The 21366-nt window shown below is 37.4% G+C and overlaps 2 protein-coding genes and 1 pseudogene across 5 annotated transcripts; 2 read left to right on the top strand and 1 right to left on the bottom strand.

Moving 5' to 3' along the window:
- Nucleotides 1-4132: 4132 nt before the first annotated feature.
- OXS2 (CCCH-type zinc finger protein with ARM repeat domain-containing protein) lies at nt 4133-8527 on the top strand. 2 transcript variants are annotated; one of them, XM_008242648.2, is made up of 2 exons: nt 4133-4442; nt 5671-8527. In XM_008242648.2, the coding sequence occupies exon 2, from the start codon at nt 5782-5784 to the stop codon at nt 7891-7893; it is 2112 nt and encodes a 703-aa protein (XP_008240870.2). In that variant the 5' UTR covers nt 4133-4442; nt 5671-5781; the 3' UTR covers nt 7894-8527. The 2 variants fall into 2 exon arrangements, with proteins under 2 accessions (XP_008240870.2, XP_008240871.2); XM_008242649.3 differs by lacking the exon at nt 4133-4442 and adding an exon at nt 4489-4629.
- A 5550-nt stretch (nt 8528-14077) lies between these two features.
- LOC148914759 (uncharacterized) lies at nt 14078-18204 on the bottom strand. Of its 3 annotated transcripts, XM_089042225.1 has the most exons (4): nt 17523-18204; nt 16866-17227; nt 16307-16516; nt 14078-14447 (listed from the first exon to the last, which is right to left on the bottom strand). In XM_089042225.1, exons 2-4 carry the CDS (start codon nt 16974-16976, stop codon nt 14367-14369), a joined length of 402 nt encoding a protein of 133 aa, XP_088898351.1. In that variant the 5' UTR covers nt 16977-17227; nt 17523-18204; the 3' UTR covers nt 14078-14366. The 3 variants fall into 3 exon arrangements, with proteins under 3 accessions (XP_088898351.1, XP_088898353.1, XP_088898352.1); XM_089042227.1 differs by lacking the exon at nt 16866-17227; XM_089042226.1 differs by lacking the exon at nt 17523-18204 and having other exon boundaries at nt 16866-17516.
- A 1189-nt stretch (nt 18205-19393) lies between these two features.
- On the top strand, nt 19394-21228 carry LOC103339464 (melianol synthase CYP71BQ5-like; annotated as a pseudogene).
- The last annotated feature ends 138 nt before the right edge of the window (nt 21229-21366 follow it).

Here is a 21366-nt window from a genome sequence, read left to right as displayed (position 1 = left end):
TTTAACCTATTTAGTTTATTAGTTTAAATTTTATAAGTAATTAAATTATATTTTTTAACTTTAAATTTATACTTTTGTATAATATTTTCAATATTGTTATAAGTGTTATTATTATTGATAAATATGAATATTTAATAGATTACATGAGCTTAAATAGGTTAACGGATTTAAATATGCTAAATAGGTTAAACAGGTAAACAATGTTAAACTTAAATAACATATTAACCGAACTTATCTAATAAATGAGTTACACGGGTCGTGCAATGTTAATAGTTTAATAAACGAGTCGTATTAAGGTTGGAGATTGCAAATCCATGTAATAAATGGGTTGTATTCGAGTTGAAGATTTTAAACCTGTTTAGTACCTTAACCCGATACAAAACGACCCATTGCTACCAATAGAAAATATTAGTAGCAGTAATTTAGTCCAAAAAAGTTTCATTAACTACTTTCCTAGGTGAGAGAAAAAGATTCCTAAGTTAAGCCAATGGTATGAAATTCCTCATACATGGGAAGTTCATACTGATGAGTCCATAATTACATTCCTAAGAGTGCACTTATCAAATATGAGAATGCAATTTCAAATCCATTTCCAAACTCCTAAACCTTGAACCAAACAACCATTTGGCTCAAAAAATTCAATTCGTGAACTGAACGGGCCCTTAGTTCTTATTTTAGAGGAAGGGTAATTGTGAGGATCTTTTTGCTCCAAAAAATTATGATTGTTCTTTTTGAATTTTTGTTTCATACATTCCTTCATTATAAGAACTTGCATGTCACATGAATAATACTGTTTTGCTATCCTCATTCAATCACGCTCCACCATGTGGAATATTTATCTCGCATAATTGGAACGTAACTGATTGAAAATAGCAAAAGAGAATTATCTCGTGAGATACAAGTTTTTCTCCTTCATGACTTCCTTATCTTTCCATCATTTTTTACATAGCTAACAAAAACACACACACACACACACACACACACACACACACACACACAAAACTCAAACGGGCTCATAATTATTTGATTATCTTCATGACAATTTTTTTTGAAGACATTTCCTATTGAGATGTGCGATAATAAACTAAACTCACACATATTACATTAATGCTAGGACTCGAACTCAGGACCTTTCTTAGAGAGCAATTGCTCCACACCACTTCATAGCAATTTTATTATTTATCAAAAGAAATATATTCTTTATTATTTGATGGGAATTTAATAACATTTTTTTCTATTAAAAAAAAAAGCTCAACAGTTTTAAATTTTACTAGCCCATTGGCACATGCTCACGCATGGTTTTCTTTTTTATTTTTTATTTTATTTTTAGAATTAAGAAAAGATAATATGGGTAATTATGTTCTATAAAAGTATGACTTATTATCTGATTTTGTATTTAATTTTAATTTTTTTAATATAAAAAAATAAATTTACCATATTATTCTCATTTAATTGATAATTTAATTCTTAATGTTTGAATTAACCAAGGACATTTTATGGTATTTTGAATGTTTCATAATTTTCTGCATTTTGCTTTATATAAATAGATTAAGTTTTTTTATTATACAAATTTTATTAAGTTTTTAATTTTCTTTTTGGCTTTTATCACAAATGGTCTCTGAGGTTTACGAAATTATAAACTTTCGTTCTTTATTTTTGAGTGCTGCTATTTCCACCCCTCTATCCTATTTTCCCAGTCGCCTTATCTTCAAAATTGTAGAGACAATTTTACCCATTTGTAAAATAACTTATAAGGACTTAGGGAAAAAACATGTTTCACCCATTAAGAATTAAAAAAACTGAAAAAAAGGAAAATTGAAAAAAAAAAACTAACGCACGTATATCACGTCTCATCCACTTCACTGGTTGGAAGGTAAATTTTGAATCTTCATAAAAGTAATTGGCAGTCTATATTCCCATTCGATTACATATACCTACATAGTGTTTGCATTTTTTTTGAATGATACTTTCATTCTATCTGTATGGGCTCTTTGCTTCAAACATGTTGCTTTCATGGTGGATTACTGGACAAGTGAGTTGTTCAAGTTTGTATGGGAAAAAAAAACAGAAGCAAAAATTCAGCAGCCACCCACCCAACTACAACTCTGAAATTTTAAAGAACAGAAAGAGACCTTTCAATCTTAAAAAAAAAAAAAAAAAAACAAAAAAACCAACCTCTCCAAAGATGAAGGAACCAACTTGCTTCATGGTGGAAGATTAAAGGGAGTTTCACTAAAACACCCAAAATGGGGGTTGAAATTATAAAAAAACCCAAGCACTATTTAAACATATAAACACACCCAAAACCCATCATTACACACACTCAAAACCCATTTATAAACACACCCAAAAAGTTGACTTTGTGGTTGATTTTGGGTGTGTTTCTATGTTTAAATAGTGCTTGGGTTTTTTTATAAATACATGTCTAGGATTGGGTTTATTTATAAATTTGTAAAGATTAAATGAGCATTGAATAGTCAGGGGAGGGGAGGGGAATGGAGAAGGAAGAGAAGAAAGAATGAGAAAAAAGAAAAAGTAAAAATAGAATTAATAATTAAAGGGTATTTTAGGAATAATGGTGGGTGGAAAGATAGGATTGTGTTTTTAAAAATTTTATATAGTGAGTGGGAAGATAAGATGGGAGGGAAAATAGAACAAGTAGGTGAAAATAGTAGAACTCTTATTTTTGTGTGTGACATTATAGTCTAGATTACTTTTTGTACATCAATTTGGTCGCTATTGTTAAATTCCATTCAATTTTTGGTTAAATTACTTAAGTGTCATGTATGTGGACCCCTACACACCAATGAAATGACGACATGTGGATTCAAGTAAAAAAGAATATATTAAATAATTAAAATAAAATAAAAATATGACTGCCCTCTTCCTCTCTCTCCCCTTCTCCCCCACCCAATTTCCACGCAGCACCACCCCCAACTCAATTTCCATTCCCACGCAGCCCCTTGTCCCACTGTCGGTACAAGAGCCAGACTATTGGAGAAATAAAACAGAGGGTAGACAAATAAATGTGAAAAAGGGAGTAAATTGAGACAAAATAAATTTTAGGGGGCAAAGTGAAACTCAAAATGAGTTTAAGGTGGTATATCAAAAAATAAATCTTCCTTTTTATGCGCGTAACTTTGAAAGAAAATTGAAAACGTAGAACTTTTTAATTGGACCCTTGTAATTCAAGAGATCGGGACTGTTGATTTATAGGATTATAATTTATTTTAACTTGTAAATAATTTACTTAAGGGCGAGGAATAATTTTATTAATAATTAATTTTGTTTTTGCCTTTTCGTTTCTTTATGTTTTGTGTGTCGTTGGTGCTCTATGCTTTTTTGCCACCAAGGTGCTTCCATGCCTTTTTCCTTCCCCCCTGTGATTTGACTAAACAATTAACCAAAATTGACTCGTGCCTTAAGTCCGCTCCCGTACGCTCGCAACCAGCGCTCCGAACCTCCCTAATTGGCGGACGCCAGTCCTCATTTCATTCCAGTTTAATCCACTTCGCTCCCGCGCGTGCGTCCTCACTGGCTACTCCGGTCACCTTAATTCCCTTTAAAACTCACCTAACCGGTAACCCCCGCGACCTTTCCACCTTCCAAACCGGTTTCCAAGGACTTATAAAATTCGTGTAAGAATTCATTAAGAGTCTCTCTTCTCTGCTTCCAGAACCACCATCATGGATTACGTGTCAGAAATCTAATGGTTATTGAGTGGACAGCTGCCCAGTTGGATAAGGCCATGTCATGTTCTGCAATGGTTTTGCGTATGACTTGATGCACGGGATTTTCTGGAGAGACAATTTAAGTTTCATGTAGGGTGAATTTAGGTTGAATTTCTATGACATTTGACCGAAAGACAAAGGTTAAATTATTACAACAGAGCTTCGGCTCCTGTATTTATATTCCATTTTACCCACGTAACATCATCTAATCAGGGTCCGCCACGTAGAGATTCGTGGGAACCCAAGTTTCCGAGAATATCCCTATCTTTTCCGAAAATGGTGGACATGTCCAGAGTGGCCTGACGTGGCGCGATATAAGTGGAAATTAAAGAAATTGCATTCAAACAGCGACTCTCTCAGTGCGCTTTGGCTTTCTTTAATTTTCTGTTGCTGGTATTGGATAGGCGATTTTATCAAAGCCCAAAAAAAGAAATAAAGAAATAAAGAAGAACACAGAATTCTTTAATTTTTTATTTAATTTTTTAAAAAATACTTTTTAAATTTTTATTTCCATGAGAGAGATGGAAGAAGAGAGACAAAGCTCGCTTTAATATTTTCTTTCATTCTCTCTCTTGTGCTCAGAAAGCAGAGGAGGAAATTTTCTCGGAGTCCAAACAGTTTCTTGAGAAGTAGCCAGAAGCAGCTCTAGATCTGCGTCACTGTCACAGAGCCTCAATGGTGCTATCCTTGCTTTCTTAGCTGGAAGATTTGGTAAGATTCGCTTCGATCACAAAGCTTACCTTATACACCGCCTATATACACAAATACATACAGACATATATGTATATATACTCCCTCTGAGACTGTCTTAAGACTTGGGCTTGCTCTCTTTCTGTACTGTCTTCTGCTCTTGATCTTGGAAATGACGAGACTCTCTCTCTATCTCCCTGGATGTTGTGTACGTATGCTTTTGATGTTCGAATTTGAAGCTATCAGTTTAAGGAAATGAGAAGTTCTCATAAATTTATTTTTTCTCTCTCTCAAGTTTACATTTTTTGGGAAAATTAGTTTTGAATGGATTTCAAGAAGATCATTACTGCGATTGTTGCTGATTTGATCCTCAGGATCTGATTATGAATTTTATTTTGATTTGATTTTATTTGTGTTGTTTTCATTTGGGAATGATATAGTACAGTCTTTTTGAGTTTGACTTTGGTTTTTGTGCTCACAGATCTATTTGAAGTTTTCTTAACCTCTTTGTAATTGCTGGGAAATAAGTGGGGTTGATAATGAAATTGCAAAGGATGCAATTTGTATTCAGGTTTTTTGTGGGCTTTTCATTTCCTCTCCAAGATATTATTCAATAACAAAACGTTATTATACAAAGCGTTGTTGAATGTTATTGTTTCTGATAAAATAACCCGGATTTATGAATCTTAATTTCTTTTATGTTTTAAAATATTTTCTCCGTATCCAACCAGAGTTTAATTTCTTGAATTTTCTTCTTCATTTTTTGTTATTTGTAATTATGTGTGTCTTGCTTGATTGCCATCAATTTTACAATCTATGTCTTTCATGTTCTTTTTTTTTTTGGTTCTGTTTGCTTTCTTGGAGACTGTATGAAGGAAAGAGAAAGTCCTTAAGAGAGGGAACCATTTGCACGCACTTTTTTCCATTAGCTCTTGCTTTTGACGAAAACCAAACTTAGCATGGGCTAATCCAATGCTTAGATTATTTAGTTCCCTTATGACATTTTTTCTTGTGTCTGATAAATCCACTGAACTTGTTTTTCTTCTTCCAAAATATGTTATTCGTTCGTGTCTTTTTCTAAATCAAAATTTGTAAGTGGGTGTTGCCTCTGAAGAGGCATATGTGGAACTCATTATTGTTTGGATTATTCTAGTATGGTTTTGGTGAGGATCTTTAGTGCTTATATATGTATATGTAAATATGACTTTGATGGTTACTCATAGTTTAATTCTGTGATTGTTATGTTCAGCTGGCCTCCCAGCAAATGAAAGAATGTGCTAGGGATCAGAGCGGCTAAAACCCACTTCCCCTCCAGAAGCATCTCATATCTCTGTTGACGAAAATAGACCCCAACACAGCCATGAATAATCACTTGACAGTTGAAACTGAAGATACTTTTGCCAGCTTACTTGAGCTTGCTGCGAACAATGACATTGAGAGCTTCAAAAGATCTATTGAACGGGACCCTTCTGCCATTGACGAGATTGGTTTATGGTATTGTCGTCAGAAGGGCTCAAAGCAGATGGTTAATGAGCAGAGAACCCCTTTAATGGTTGCCGCTATATATGGCAGCATTGATGTGATAAAGCTTATTCTTTCTCTCTCTGATGCTGATGTAAATCTCGCCTGTGGGCTTGATAGGAGCACTGCTCTTCACTGTGCTGCCTCAGGTGGGGCTGATAATGCTGTGGATGTTGTGAGGCTGCTTTTAGCAGCTGGTGCTGATCCCAATTTGGTTGATGCTAATGGTCATCGTCCTGTTGAAGTTATAGTTGTTCCTCCTAGGCTACAGAATGTGAGATTAGCTCTAGAAGAACTCCTTATGATTAATGGTTCTGCTGGTGAACAGATTCTAACGGTCTCAACAAGAACCCTACATTCAAGTTCTCCTCCTCTTTCAGCTTCCCCAGAAAATGGGTCTCCATCTGCTTTAGATTTCGCTTGTTCTCCAACAAAGTCAAAGTTCTACAATCTTCCTGTCTCTTCTGCGTCAGAGAAGAAGGAATATCCTGTTGACCCCTCTCTCCCAGACATCAAGAACAGCATTTATTCAACTGATGAGTTCCGGATGTATTCATTCAAGGTGAGGCCTTGTTCACGTGCGTACTCCCATGATTGGACTGAGTGCCCTTTTGTCCATCCAGGGGAAAATGCACGGAGAAGGGATCCTAGGAAGTTTCATTATAGCTGTGTTCCTTGCCCTGATTTCCGGAAGGGGGCTTGTAGACGTGGAGATATGTGCGAATATGCTCATGGGGTTTTTGAGTGCTGGCTACACCCAGCTCAGTATCGAACCCGACTTTGCAAAGATGGTACAAGTTGTGCAAGGAGGGTCTGCTTTTTTGCCCACACTGCAGAGGAACTCAGGCCATTATATGTCTCTACTGGTTCTGCTGTTCCCTCTCCTCGCTCGAGCACCTCTGGTGCTTCAGCCATGGATTTTGCTGCTGCAATGAGCCTCTTGCCTGGTTCCCCATCATCAGTCAATGTCATGTCTCCTTCACCCTTTACTCCACCCATGTCCCCATCTGCCAATGGCATGTCACACTCATCTCTAGCTTGGCCCCAACCTAATGTCCCAGCTTTGCATCTCCCAGGCAGCAATCTTCAGTCTAGTCGCTTGAGATCTTCCCTCTGTGCAAGAGATATGCCAGCTAATGATTATGATATACTGCCAGAGTTTGATATGCAGCAACAACAGCTCCTAAATGAGTTTTCTTGCCTCTCCCAACCATCTATGAGTTCTAATTCACTTAACCGTTCTGGCCGGTTGAAAACCCTAACCCCCTCAAATCTTGATGATCTCTTCTCTGCTGAGAGCTTATCGCCCCGGTACTCTGATCAACCATTGCAGTCAGGTGTTTTCTCTCCAACTCACAAATCAGCTGTTCTTAATCAATTTCAGCAGCAGCAGAGTATGCTTTCACCAATCCATACAAACTTTTCCCCCAAGAGTGTTGATCACCCTCTATTGCAGGCCTCTTACGGGGTCCCATCCTCTGGGAGGATGTCTCCACGCAATGTGGAACCTATCTCACCGATGGGCTCTCGGGTTTCCATGCTAGCTCAACGAGAGAAGCAACAACAGTTTCGTAGCCTTAGTTCACGGGAACTCGGCTCCAACTCTGCTTCCAATGTTGGTTCCCCTGTAAATTGTTGGTCAAAATGGGGATCCTCCAATGGAAAACCAGATTGGGCAGTTACTACAGATGAATTGGGTAAGCTCCGCAGATCATCTTCTTTTGAGCTTCTGCACAATGGAGAGGAGCCAGATCTATCATGGGTTCAGTCACTTGTTAAAGAATCTCCTACTGAAATCAAAGAAAAGCTAACACCGAGCTCGGGTGTTACAGCCACTGGATCTTCCAGTGAGGGTTCAAATGCAAACTCCCAAAGGGAATCGGTTGATCATGCTGTTTTGGGAGCATGGATTGACCAAATGCATCTGGATCTTGTGGCCCAGCAGAACTGAGACAATGTTCAGTTAGTGCCAAGGTAGTTAACAGGAAGGTTTTGGTAAATAACATAATGGCTTTTTTTCCAGATTTTGTTGGTGGGTGGTGTTGAAGGTAGCAGAAACATGGACGAAAGCAATTGCAGAAAGTCACTTGAAGAAAATTCATTTCACCATTCATTGTTACAGAAGTTAGAAAGAGTAAGCATACCTCTGGGTTAATACTCAAAAAGATGGAACCCAGTCTAGGTGTCATTTTGCTTCCAAATATTTTCAAATTTTAGGTTTATATGATCATCATTTTTTCTTCTATGATGAGCAACATGTTCTATGAATATGGAACTCAAAATCCTATGGCTGTTTCCTGTTCCTTTTATTCATTGTCAACTTCAGTACAAATTAGGGGGGGTGGTCATTCTATTATCTTCTTAAAGATTTCTTCATAATATGGGCCTGGACCTCTGGTCCATTTTTGGGGATTGGAAAGGTTGTCGCTTCTGATGTGTTCTAATGTAATTTTACAAGATGGTAACTGCTAGTGCCAGTTACTAGGGATAAAGAGGAAGATGGAGAAATTATGAACCTTCCATAATGTAACATTCAATTTTACTGCTATTGGTATTCTAATACTTATATTTTCATTTTTCTGTCACATCGTATCTTTCTTTTATCGTTTATTCTGTTATGTTAATTTTATTCTATTTCTCTCCTGTTGGTATTGGTTTTGGTTTTAGTGGCTTATTAAGATAGAACTAACATGAGAAGGTGGGGTTTGGTGGATTCCAAATCATGGTGGTGGGATTTGAGATTGTGTGGGATGTGGATGGCGAAAAAGAAAAAGATATCGGATATGGATTCTCTCAATCCTTGTCGAATTTTATCAGATGCCGTGTCAAATTGTTTATGCCTCTTGTTATAGGAGTTGCATTGTTAGTGTGAGGAAATTTTCTTTTAGCCTGATATAGCGTGAGGAATGAGTATCAAACATTAGCTATTCTGTTGCTCTCTTCTCTCTCTTTTGCTGAAATTAGCGAATGTTAGAGGCATGTCACGGTCAGTCGCATATGTGAGTCCGGGTGTTTCCTGACCATTGATGCATGTGGCACTCGCAATGCGTTGACAGTCGGATTTATCCCAAGGGCTATTTTTTATGCCACGAAAAACAATGTGACTGCCCCTTGGAACCAGTTCCTGTTGCTTGTATTGGCATTTTGTACTAGGTTTTTGGTGCTGTCATCGTTTACTCCGTTGAAACTGAAAGATCCATATTATATGATGTTGATGTTTAGATATTATTTATCTATATGAAGCTGACCATACATGACCTTCCTTCATATCAGGTCTTTTTTCTTTTAACTATCAGGTATTCTCTATAATGGAGAAGAAAAATGGTTACCAAACAAATAAAAGAACAGGAAAAGAAAGAAAAAGGGTGACCAAACAAATAAAAGAAAAGAAAAATTAGGATGCAAGTTGGTGGAATTTTGCTCGTCTTTGTGCTCTTTTCCCTACTAGAAATGAAGTAAATGGCTCCTGGCCACAAAGTTGAGCCAGAAACTAAATAAAAAAACAAGACAAGAAAAAGAAACAGTTAAAAGAGACTTGGGGGGAAAATGTTTCATCCACTTTCGGTGCGTGGATTGATTGGGACATTTCCTGGTTTTTGTTGTTGAGGTTTTTAGTAGCCAAGCGCCATGCGCCATGCAACGCTATTGTGGACTTTTTTAATGGTGTGTATGCAATGCAGTCAAACAAAAACAAAGTGGGGGAGCTTTGATTATTAATTTTCTAATACAAGCGATAGTGTAAAGGGGATTCGAACTTGAGTGTAAAGGGGTGAACTAACTGACTTAACACACGTATGCAAAAAAGGATGAATCCTCTAGCCTATAATATAAGTATATCATAAATGGAGTAGTTTATTCTTGTTATGTCGTCAATTACTAATTTATTACAAAAATCAATTAATAGTTGATTCCGATTAGTGTTTGGAACAAGTACGTACACCGAATGTTGTTTGTTGGGAACAAAATACTCGTCTATTTATCAATTCCAATTCGATGGTTAAACACTTTTTTACTTGGGTATATTTTTGTCTTCATATGCGAAGTGCGAGAAGTCGGACAACTCACCATATATTGCCGATCACCCGACTTCTGACAACAAATATATAATTAGGCTTAAATTTGGCCAATTTAATTCTCGTATTTTTAATTTAGCCGATTTGATTCTTGTGTTTTACTCTTTCAACAAATTTTGTCAATTCTGTTAAATTATTGTTTAAAATTTATTAAAGTCATACAAATTAATTAAATTTTTTAATTGTTTATAAAAAAAAAAAAAGAATATTAATTTCAGTTTACAAATAAGAAAACTGTGTAAACTGAAATTAGTAATTTGAGCAAGGATCAAAACTGGAGGAATGCCCTAAAAAAGCCAGGCAGGTTATCATTGTTTTATTTCTCTTCAAAGTTGGGAGTTCCAATTGTCCATTTTCAGAGGCTAAGAATTGCACCCTCTGTAGCTCGAACCAGAAAACGTACTTCTTCAAAGTCGTTCCTCTGCGCGTCTACAAAAACATATAAAAATTCCAGCCTAATCGAAGCAGTATAGCTCAAACTGACTGTGAGTGCAAGCTGTTCATCTCTGCCTGGTATTCTGCTGTAGGCAAGGATTTGGCCTTGCATGTCAGTTTCCAGTGCTCGTTTCACAAATCTTCCTTCACAAAAGTTGTTCCTCAGGTTGAGAACTCTTAACATATCCAAAACTCAGCGCAATTGGACTGGTCATCTGTTCTTGCATTTTGCTCTAGAGTACCGATATTCACTCTTGCATGCTGGACCTATTAAGGCGTAAGGAGGTGCAGCTGCACCTTCCCGCTCCTGAAAAATTATTGTAGGTGCTTCAAATTGCGCTTTTGCTCAATTGGTGTACAGATTACCTTATTTCTATTTTCAACATGTAAGTAAATGTCTGTCTTTTTACTTTAATTTACTTAAAGTAACTTAAAGTAAAAAGACAGACATTTACTTAAGTTTACAATGTAAATAAGGAAGTACTCCCCATTTGGATTCAAATAAAATACTAGAAAATCAAATTCCCACCAAATCAAAATATGAAAAATCGGTTTAAGTGCAAAATAAGATGTAGGCTAAAAATGATGGCTCATTAAGTCAATATATACTTCATACTAAAATCTCATAAAATCAAGTTTTCTTATTTGATGTGTAAGGAATAAAAGCCGCAAAAAATTATTTTGAGAAAATGATTATTCCGAAAAATCATTTTTCATACTTAGTCAATATTGCACATTCGCTAAAAAATTTCTGGGTCAGCCATGCATGTCGATTTTCCTTGCTCAGATGACAAGGCTTCCTTCATAAGAGTTGCTCAGAGTTGTGCTCTCTGCAACATATCCAAATATCATGGCCATCCAACCATTGTACCTCTCTCGGCAGTGGTGTAACCAAAATAACCTCTTTCTTGTTTTCAAGTGTTGAATTGGTTGTTTGTTCTCCTTGGGAGCTTAGCTGAGGATTAAGATAAGGTTTTGAGATGATTTTATTGGTGGAACTTTGTTTTAGAGTTTATGTTCATGAGATTTTTTTGGATCTTTAAGTTTCAAACAAAGTTAATTTGAGCTTTATTGAGGAATACATAAGATAGGTTGTCTAATAAATTGGATTAGAGGTTGAGTTTGGAAAATGAAATTCTGGAATTTAGGCCTAGGAACTCTGTGGATTTTGGGCCTATTTTCAGCCTATGGGAAGTAATTAAAGATTTTGGGCCAATTGGCTTAGGCTCTCAGTACATTGGCAAAAATAAGGAGACTAGGTCAATTTAGTGACTCTAACAGAAGTCTAGGTGGTAGCATTCCGAGTTTTGATAAGATTTGATCGATCTGGCACATTGTTTACTATGTTTTCTGTTTTCTTGACCTCTTAGCTTTGTATTAGAGATATAATAAAGTCCTCGTTTTTCTCGAGGCATAGAAAAGAATCTATATTGAACAAGTTCCCCATTCAATGCATCATTGTTTGATCAAAAGTCAAGTTTCTTGACGCATAAGTTATTTAAATTCATTCAAGTCTATTAGGATTTTGCACCATTAATAGTGGCACGTTCATAATTTAACACAATCTTTGGCCTATTTATGAGGCTGTGAGATTTGAGGTAAACAAAAGTACAAATATTACATAGAAGATTCTATAGGGATCTTAGAGCACTACTACCCATTTGTCATGGTAAAGAGCAAGGGTAAGGCAATGGTTGTTACTACTCATGTGAATAGTGGCAGTCCTTGCAAAAGGCTTGTGGTGTTTTCAACCATTGCTATAACAACTCAAGGGCAACTACTATTTATATGAGATATGACGAAAGGAATTTGTATAGAATTTTGGTGTGAGAAGTGAAGAATATGACTTAAGTATTTATTTCAAAAAATTCTGAAATTTTTAGTATTTTTTTAGATTTTTACATCGACGTCATCTCTGACGTCAACAAACCCGTTGTCCTTGCCTTCAAACCTGCCCAGGCTTGTGGAGCCCACCAGCTGCCCGGCTGCTGAAGCGCGTCAACACAGGGCTTGGGCCCTTCCTGCCCAGGCCAAGGATGCTCGTTGGAATTGCTCTTATAACCGTACAAGTCAAACTTAAAACTATGTAATACTTGAAAAGGGAAGTTACAAAACCAAATGCAAATATTTGTAAAAACATGTCCCTTCTTGGCAAGAGTGTAGATTGCTACCGATTGAGGAAGAATTGAGAAGAAGAAGAAGAATCGAGAAATAAGAGAGAGAAAATGAGAATAGTATCTGAGATTTATTTTCCAATTCATGAATATTATAGTACCAAGAGACCTTTATACTTTGGGCTTTGCTTAATAATTAAGCTAGCTCTTCCAAACTAACTGAAAGATGCACGTGACTATTACAATAGCTAATACAAACTAACACCCATGATTAACGCAATAGTCTTGACACATCAGCAGCCTTGCCTTGTCAGCTATTAGTCAAACATTCCTCATCAAGCTCACTGGATTTCCCAGTCTGAGATTGGTATAGTGCTTTGAGAACACAGGAGTATGAAGTCCCTTTGTAAATACATCTGCAACCTGCTCATCTATTGGAATATATTGCACTAAGATATCTTTGTGTTGAACCCATTCCCTCACAAAATGGAAATCAATAACGAGGTGCTTAATACGGGAGTAGTAAACTGGATTAGAACAGAGGGCTAAAGCAGACATGTTGTCACAATGAATCATTGGAGGCTCATGAAGAAATTCATGAAGATCTGTAAGCACTTGTCTTATCCAGGCAACATCAGCAGAAGTGTTAGCAAGAGCTCGATACTCGCTCTGTAGTACTATGAGAAACAAATTTGTTTCCGTGATTGCCAAGATACTGGATTAGGACCAATAAATACTATATAAGGCCATCTCCAGCGATGGGCCTTAGGCTAAATATAGCTATAAAATAATGCAAAACCCATCTCCAGACATGGGCTAAAAAAATTTGGCCAAATTTGGAGGCCACAATTGGCCTTTTAGCCCTCCAACTAGGCCAAATATAGCCCATCTTTGGCCTATGCCAAATTTTTGTGGGACCCAGCGCATGTGCTTTCCAAGAGGAGAAAGTATCACCCGTGGGTAAGAGCACGAAACATCTTGTGTAATTGCAGATCCAACAACTAATATTAAAGATGCATTGACATCATCGATGACGTCAGCTAGCCGTTAGGTTTTTTTTTTAATTTTTAATAACCTTTTCAAATGTTTTTAAATTCACTTAAAAATATATATAAATATAATTGGGTTCTGATCGTTGGAGGTCAGAACCATTGATTGAAAAGTTATTTATTTATTTAAAACCTTTTTAAATGTTTTAAATTCATTTTGTTTAAAAAAATATTGTCTCTAAATCGTAGTTTAATTAAATTAAACAATACGTCGTTGTGGAATATATGTGTGTTGTACCATAGTTTTTCTTACAAAAATAAAATATGAAAGGCTCTAAAATGTAGTCATGCATAGCTTGAGATGGAAAAATTTAGCAATGCAGTATTCTTTTAAAAATTAATATTTTGGACTGTACTATAATTAGCCTTATGACTGAAGATGACCTAACCTATGATAGACTTGCGAGTTGAGACATCTCCTGCCCTTTGCGTCACTATAGAAACAGAACCAGGTGTATAGAGAATACCAAATTGTAATGTCCCTTGTATATACCTCAAGATCCGCTTAACAAGATAGAAATGAGCATTAGTTGGTGTGGTTATATACTGACACACTGTATTGAAAATATATGCTAAATTTGGCCTTGTAAATGTAAGGTACTGTAGTGCACCAACAATACTACGATAAAAAGTGGGATCCTTTAAAGGTTCTCCTTCAGTCTTCAAAATCTGAGTATGTGGTTTACTTGGAGTAGAACATGCTTTACATGTACTCATACCAGCCTTTGCCAGCAAATCCTTTGCGTACTTTTATTAATGTACAAAAATAGCCCCATTATGCTGATACGAAATTTGTAGCCCCAAGAAATAGGAGAGTTGCCCTATATCTTTTAACTAAAAAACAGAACCAAGATCAACAATGATTTCTTGAATGAGACTTGTATTAGAACCTGTTAAAATTATATCATCTACATAAAGAAGTAAGATAACTACATCTAAACCATGATGCTTGACAAATAAACTGGGATCAGATTGAGAGACTTTGAAACCTAAAGAAGGTAAGTATCTAGTATAACTTAAGTTCCATGCCCTTGGAGCTTGTTTCAAGCCATATAACTATTTCTTTAGTCAACACACAAAATTTGGATGTTGAGGATCTTCAAACCCTTGTGGTTGCTTCATGTAGACCTCTTCATCAAGATCACCATGTAAAAAAAAATTCTTGACACTAGTGTGCCTAACTATTGGACTAAAGGTCTTGGAGTAATAACAACCATGAGTCTGGCTAAATCCCTAAGCTACGAGCCTTGCTTTATATTTGGAAATGGTGCAATCAGAATTTCGTTTGATCTTATAAATCCATTTAGTACCAATCACATTTTTATGCAAAGGAGGTGGAACTAAAACCCATGTGCCTTGCATATGTAAAGCTGCAATCTCCTCTTGCATAGCTTTTGTCCATTCTGAGGAGTAAGAATCAATCTTATAACTGGTAGGTTCATTTCTAGTTCGGAAGGGGGCAAAAAAGTCGAACTAAAACAATGATAATATGAGAAATCCTCGTGTTTGCTAATACCAGACTTTGCTCAAGTTTCCATAGGATGATCATTAGCATGATTTGAATCATTAGAGCTAGAGGAACTATATGAGTTTGGAACAACCTCAGAAGAACTAGATGATGGTATATGAGGGAGTAAAGCTTCCAACTGAGCTTCACATAAAACTGGCAAAGTAGGAACTGCAAGTATAGAAGTCTCAAGGGCTTGAGATGAAGAAAACTCCTCTGTGGATGTTGAGATAGAAGGTACAATATGTGGTGTAGGATTTGTATGAGAGGTGGGGAAAACTACACTTGAAGGAACACTTATAGGCATACAAGAAACTGAAGAAATGTCCTTTGAAGGAGACACCTTATGACCTTTAAAAGGATATATACTTTCATCATGGATAACATTCCTAGAAATAAGAACCTTGTGATTTTCCATATTATAACACATGACACCCATATAGCCCAACATATAGCCTAAAAACATACATAAGGAAAATCGAGACTGAAGCTTATGCATAGTTAAGGACCTCAAACTGGGATACACAACATAACCAAATATTCTTAGATGCTTGATCTCTAGAATTTTGTGAAACAATCTAAATAAGGCGATTCATTTGCTAATATTCACTAGGCATTCTGTTAATAAGATAGAGAGAATGTGCCATAGCATGAAACCAAAACATCTCAGGCAAAGAACTGTAGTTAACATGGTTATAGATGTCTCAATCAAATGTCTATTCATTCTCTCAACAAGACCATTCTGCTAGGGAGAATAAGGACATGATATTTGATGTTCAATACCATTATTCAACAAGAAATCTGTAAAGTGCTTGCTCGTAAACTCTCATTCCCCATCAATTTGAAGACACTTAATAGATGCAGAAAATTAATTCTTGATAAATGCAGAAAATTGAAGAAACTTTGAGAAGGTCTTAAATTTATTGAACAATGGAAATATCCAAGAATTCCAGTAAACTCATCAATAAAGGTCACTACCTATCTATATCCATAAAAGGATTTACACGGAGAGGGTCCCCAAAGATCACTATGGATTCTTTGAAATGGCACTAAAGACTTAACACGAGTAGATGGAAAGGGTAAGGTGTGCATTTTACCACTTAAACAGTAAGGGCAAATATGCTAATGAGCATCTACAAGAACTGGTAATTGAGAGGTTTTAAGCATAGTTTGAACTACCTCATACCTCATTAGTAGGATGCCCTAACCTACTATGCCACATAGATGATTTGATTTGTTGGCCCACATAAGCAGTAGCTAGAGAAAAAGAACCATCAGCTAGAGAAGAAGAACCATTAGCTACAGAAGAAGAATTGACAGGATAAACTGCACTAGGTATAGGATATATGCCTTTATTGCTCTTGCCCTTGAGAAGAACTTGGTTTGTTGCTTTGTCCTGTATACAGAAACCAAACTAATCAAAAATGACATAACAATTATTATCTTGACATAGCTGATGAATAGACATAAGTTTAGCAGTAAGTTGTGGAACATGAAAAACATTGTGCAAATGTAGCTTAGAAGTGCCATTAGAGAGATTGGTGTGGCTAATGTGAGCAATCTGCAAACCTGCCCCATTGCCAATAATAACTTGATCTACAGTAGAAGTACATGGAGTTACAGAATCCAGTTGATCAATAGTGGGCACCATGTGATGACTGGCACCACTATTAGCTATCTAGAATGTTTCAGGAAAAAATGAGGTTTGAGTTGTCATTAGAGTGAGAGATTATGAGGAGAGGAACCTTGATACACGTAGTTTGAGCGATGAAAGCAATCCAAAGCCCCATGGCCACGTTTCCCACAGATTTGACACTCAATAACAGATGATGAGGCTGAGTGTTGAGGAGAAACATTCCTATAGTAGCAGTTGATAGCACTATATCCACAATTGTTGCAAATTTGGCATTCTGGCACAACACCAGTCTTTGGAAAACACCATGAGACGATCTGGAGCCTTAAAAACCTCCACGAGGAGGAAAAGATCGATTACCAGAAAACTATCCTCTGCCTAAAGAATTAGACATAGAACTAGAGGGCTGAGCATTGGCATGAAGACTAGAATGAGTTATAGGAACAGTCGAGGGAGTGGGAAGGATACCAGTGCCTGGATTGAGAGAGACATAAGTTTAGCAGTAAGTTGTGGAACATGAAAAACATCGTGCAAATGTAGCTTAGAAGTGCCATTAGAGAGATTGGTGTGGCTAATGTGAGCAATCTGCAAACCTGCCCCATTGCCAATAATAACTTGATCTGCAGCAGAAGTACATGGAGTTACAGAATCCAATTGATCAATAGTGGGCACCATGTGATGACTGGCACCACTATTAGCTATCTAGAATGTTTCAGGAAAAAATGAGGTTTGAGTTGTCATTAGAGTGAGAGATTAGGAGGAGAAGAACCTTGATACACGTAGTTTGAACGATGAAAGCAATCCAAAGCCCCATGGCCACGTTTCCCACAGATTTGACACTCAATAACAGATGATGAGGCTGAGTGTTGAGGAGAAACATTCCTATAGTAGCAGTTGATAGCACTATATCCACAATTGTTGCAAATTTGGCATTTTGGCACAACACCAGTCTTTGGAAAACACCATGAGACGGTCTGGAGCCTTAAAAACCTCCACGAGGAGGAAAAGATCGACATTAGAAAACTGTCCTCTGCCTAAAGAATTAGACATAGAACTAGAGGGCTGAGCATTGGCATGAAGACCAGAAGGAGATATAGGAACAATCGAGGGAGTAGGAAGGATACCAGTGCCTGGATTGAGAGAGCCAGAAGAAGTATGACCAATCATGGCCACCATAGGAGTATGAAGAGCTGAAAGGGGTGATTCGACAGATTGTTCAGCAACTAAAAGCTGAGTGCCAAACTCTTTGAATGAAATGGAAGTATCTCGAGCAATGAGAACTGTCTTGATCATATCGTACTTGGAAGGTAATCCATTGAGGGCTGCAATCATGAGATCATCATCCGAAATTGAAACTCCAGTAACAGACAACCGATCCTTGATATGTATAGACGCAGGAGATATTTATCAACCGAATCACCACATTTTTTAGTCGTCTATAACTCAGTCTTAAGATGGAGCACGAGAGACGGTGGCATAGTGATCGGAGAGGCTCAACCAAGCATCATGAGCCGTTTTACTGCTGATAACATATTCAATCGCGTCGTCCGAGAGTGTTGCAATCAGAAAGCTCAATAACGCTTTATTAGCCCGAAACCACTCCTTATCCGTTGCAGTAACCTCTGAGGTGACTGCTTCTTCATCCAAAATAGAAAATTTTGGGGGAGCAATGGTAGATCCATCGAAATGGCCAAAAAGATCATAACCTTCCAGGACAAATTCAAGCTGATATCACCATTTCAAGAAATTATAATCTTTTAGACGTAGAGTAACCATTCCTAGCAATCCTTCAATTTTGAGAGATGAAGCCGCCATTGATGCAGAAAAATAGAATGTCAAAGAAACCTTAGAAGAGGAATTCGTCTAACAATCACAGAAGAAAGATGATAGTTTTGGAATCGAAGAAGAAGACGTGAAATTGAGAAAGAAATTGAGCGTGAAATCGAAGAAATTGATTCAACGAACAGGAAAGGAATTGAGCATGAAATTGAAGAAGGGGAAAGAAAGAGAACAAGAAATCAGAGCTGAACACAGAGGAAGCACATCAGGATCAGAGTGTACAAGCCACGCAGAGCTCTATAAAAGTCTGCAGATTGAGCCAGGTTTTGGTGAGCCCATAACCCACAGGTCCCAAGATTAAAACCTGCTTTGATACCATGCTAACGATTGAGGAAGAATTGAGAAGAAGAAGAAGGATCGAGAAATCAGAGAGAGAAAATGAGAATAGTATATGAGATTTCTTTTCCAATTCATGAATATTACAGTACCAAGAGACCTTTATACTTTGGGCTTTGCTTAGTAATTAAGCTAGCTCTTCCAAACTAATTGAAAGATACACATGACTATTACAACAGCTAATACAAACTAACACCCATGATCAACGCAACAGTCTTGACACATCAGCAGCCTTGCCCTGTCAGCTATTAGCCAAACATATAGACATCCATATTAGGTTCACTGAAGACATTCTTGATAGAAACCCAGTTAGTTAAAAGATCGTAAAAATTGCCAAAAATCTTCAATATCCAGATATTGTAAAGGAAGCCTGGAAGCATGTAAAAGTGCCCATTTTAAAACCAATACTTCTGCCAGCAAAGCAGATGTATGATTATAATGACAAGAGCTTCTTCATTTTTGTCACAGATGATGCTCCAAATAATCCAAAGTCCTTCCCTTCCTCTCTTCACTTCTCTGGTGCTCCTTGTTGTCCTTGCTATATACTGGAAGAGATTTAGAAGCCATACTTGTCCAATTGATCTTAGGTTGCCTCCAGGGCCATGGAAGCTACATCTGATTGGAAACTTGCACCAGTTGGCTGGCTCTTTACAACATCATTGCCTGACAGACTTGGCCAAGAAGTATGGGCCTATCATGCACCTCAAACTGTGACAAGCATCAACCATAGTCATTTCATCACCACAGTTAGCTGAAGAGGTGTTGAAGATAAACAAGGCCGCTTTCTCTGACCGGCCTGCCAGCGCTTATCGCTGCTGAAATGTTTTCCTACAATTGTGCAGGTCTCATCTTTGTTCCTGATAATGATCACTGGAGAGAAATGAGAAAGGTTTGCATGCTTGAGCTCCTGAGCGCGAAACGGGTGCGTTCTTTTGCATCGATAAGTAACGAAGAGGCATCGAGTCTAGTTCAATCAATCTCCTCATCTGAGGGTCATCCTGTCAATCTTAGCAACATGATCTTCAACATGCAGAATTGCATTACTGCCCGTGCAGCCTTGGGGAAAAAGTGCAAACATCAACAAGAATTTATATCATTGGTGGAGGAAATGGGAAAGTTCGTGGTGGGCTTTGATCTGCCTGATCTCTTCCTTTCGCTTTAGCGCCTCCGTTGTGTCACTGGTTTGAAGCTTGCCTCGGAGAAAATACACCGAAAGATGGACAGGATTCTAGAGGAAGTCATCAAAGACCATAGAAAGAAAAGAAAGGCCGCCTTTGCATTATTAACCAACAAAAATAACAAAGAATCATGCCATCAGGAAGAAGAAGAAGATCTAGTTGATGTGCTTTTACAACTCCAGGAGTCTGGTGAACTCCAAATTGATCTCACAAACACCATAATCAAAGCTGTCACGCTGGTACGTATGTACATAACGTTACCTCTATGAGTGTTATAATCTACTTCTTTTGTTTCTTGACTAATTAATTTCTGTTCTGTCAAGGTCATCAGGACATGACATTATAATTAGTTGGTACGAAAATGATATTAAGTGAATAAAGTACTTTTATTTTTCTTTCATTTTTATAGGACTTGTATTTTGCTGGAAGTGAGACTGCAGTGGCTACCACAGAATGGGCAATGTCAGAACTTGTGAGAAATCCTAGAGCAATGGAGAAAGCACTGGCGGAGGTACGCCAAGTTGTTGCTGGATTGGGAAATGAGAAAAAACTTGAAGATGCAGACATGAAGAAGCTAGACTACTTGAAGATGGTGATAAAAGAAACTCTATGATTACACCCTCCTCTTCCCTTATTCCCAAGGCAATTAGCTGAAGCAGATGATGATTATCAAAGCGGCTTATTATTACATAAAATTGGCAGGTACGATATACCAAGTAAATCGAGAGTGTTAATCAATGCTTGGGGGATGGGGAGAGACCCTCAACACAGGGAAAATCCTGATTGCTTTATACCTGACAGGTTCCAAGGTCGCCGGGTTGATTTTTGAGGGAACGACTTCAAATTTATTCCATTTGGGGAAAGTAAGAGAATGTGTACAGGCATATTATTTGAAACTACATCCGTTGAGCTTGCACTTGCTCAACTGCTCTACCACTTTAACTGGAAACTCCCTCCCCCCTCCCCTCCTGTTGTCTTAAAAAATGCCTTTAATGCCACTGAAGAAGAAGAAGAACAAGAGCAACAGCAACAGCTTCAGCTTGACATGACGGAACCGATCAAGTTGGCTGCTATCAAGAAGAATGACTTGGATGTTATCGCCATTCCTTTCATTCCCTGATGATCACTTCACTACATACAGCGTTGTTGTCGCTGCTGCTGTTGTTTGTAAGTGGTTTTCTATTTATTTTTGTGCCATCTCATGTGGTAGATGACATGAGTTGCCATCTCATCTGTCACATAAGTTAGTGTCATCAACAT

The sequence above is a fragment of the Prunus mume genome, linkage group LG8 (assembly GCF_029339155.1).
Source record: "Prunus mume cultivar Tortuosa linkage group LG8, ASM2933915v1, whole genome shotgun sequence".
In the NCBI taxonomy this organism is placed as follows: Eukaryota; Viridiplantae; Streptophyta; class Magnoliopsida; order Rosales; family Rosaceae; genus Prunus; species Prunus mume.
The sequence above is the reverse complement of the archived record's forward strand: the minus strand, read 5'-3'. Positions and strand labels throughout refer to the sequence as shown.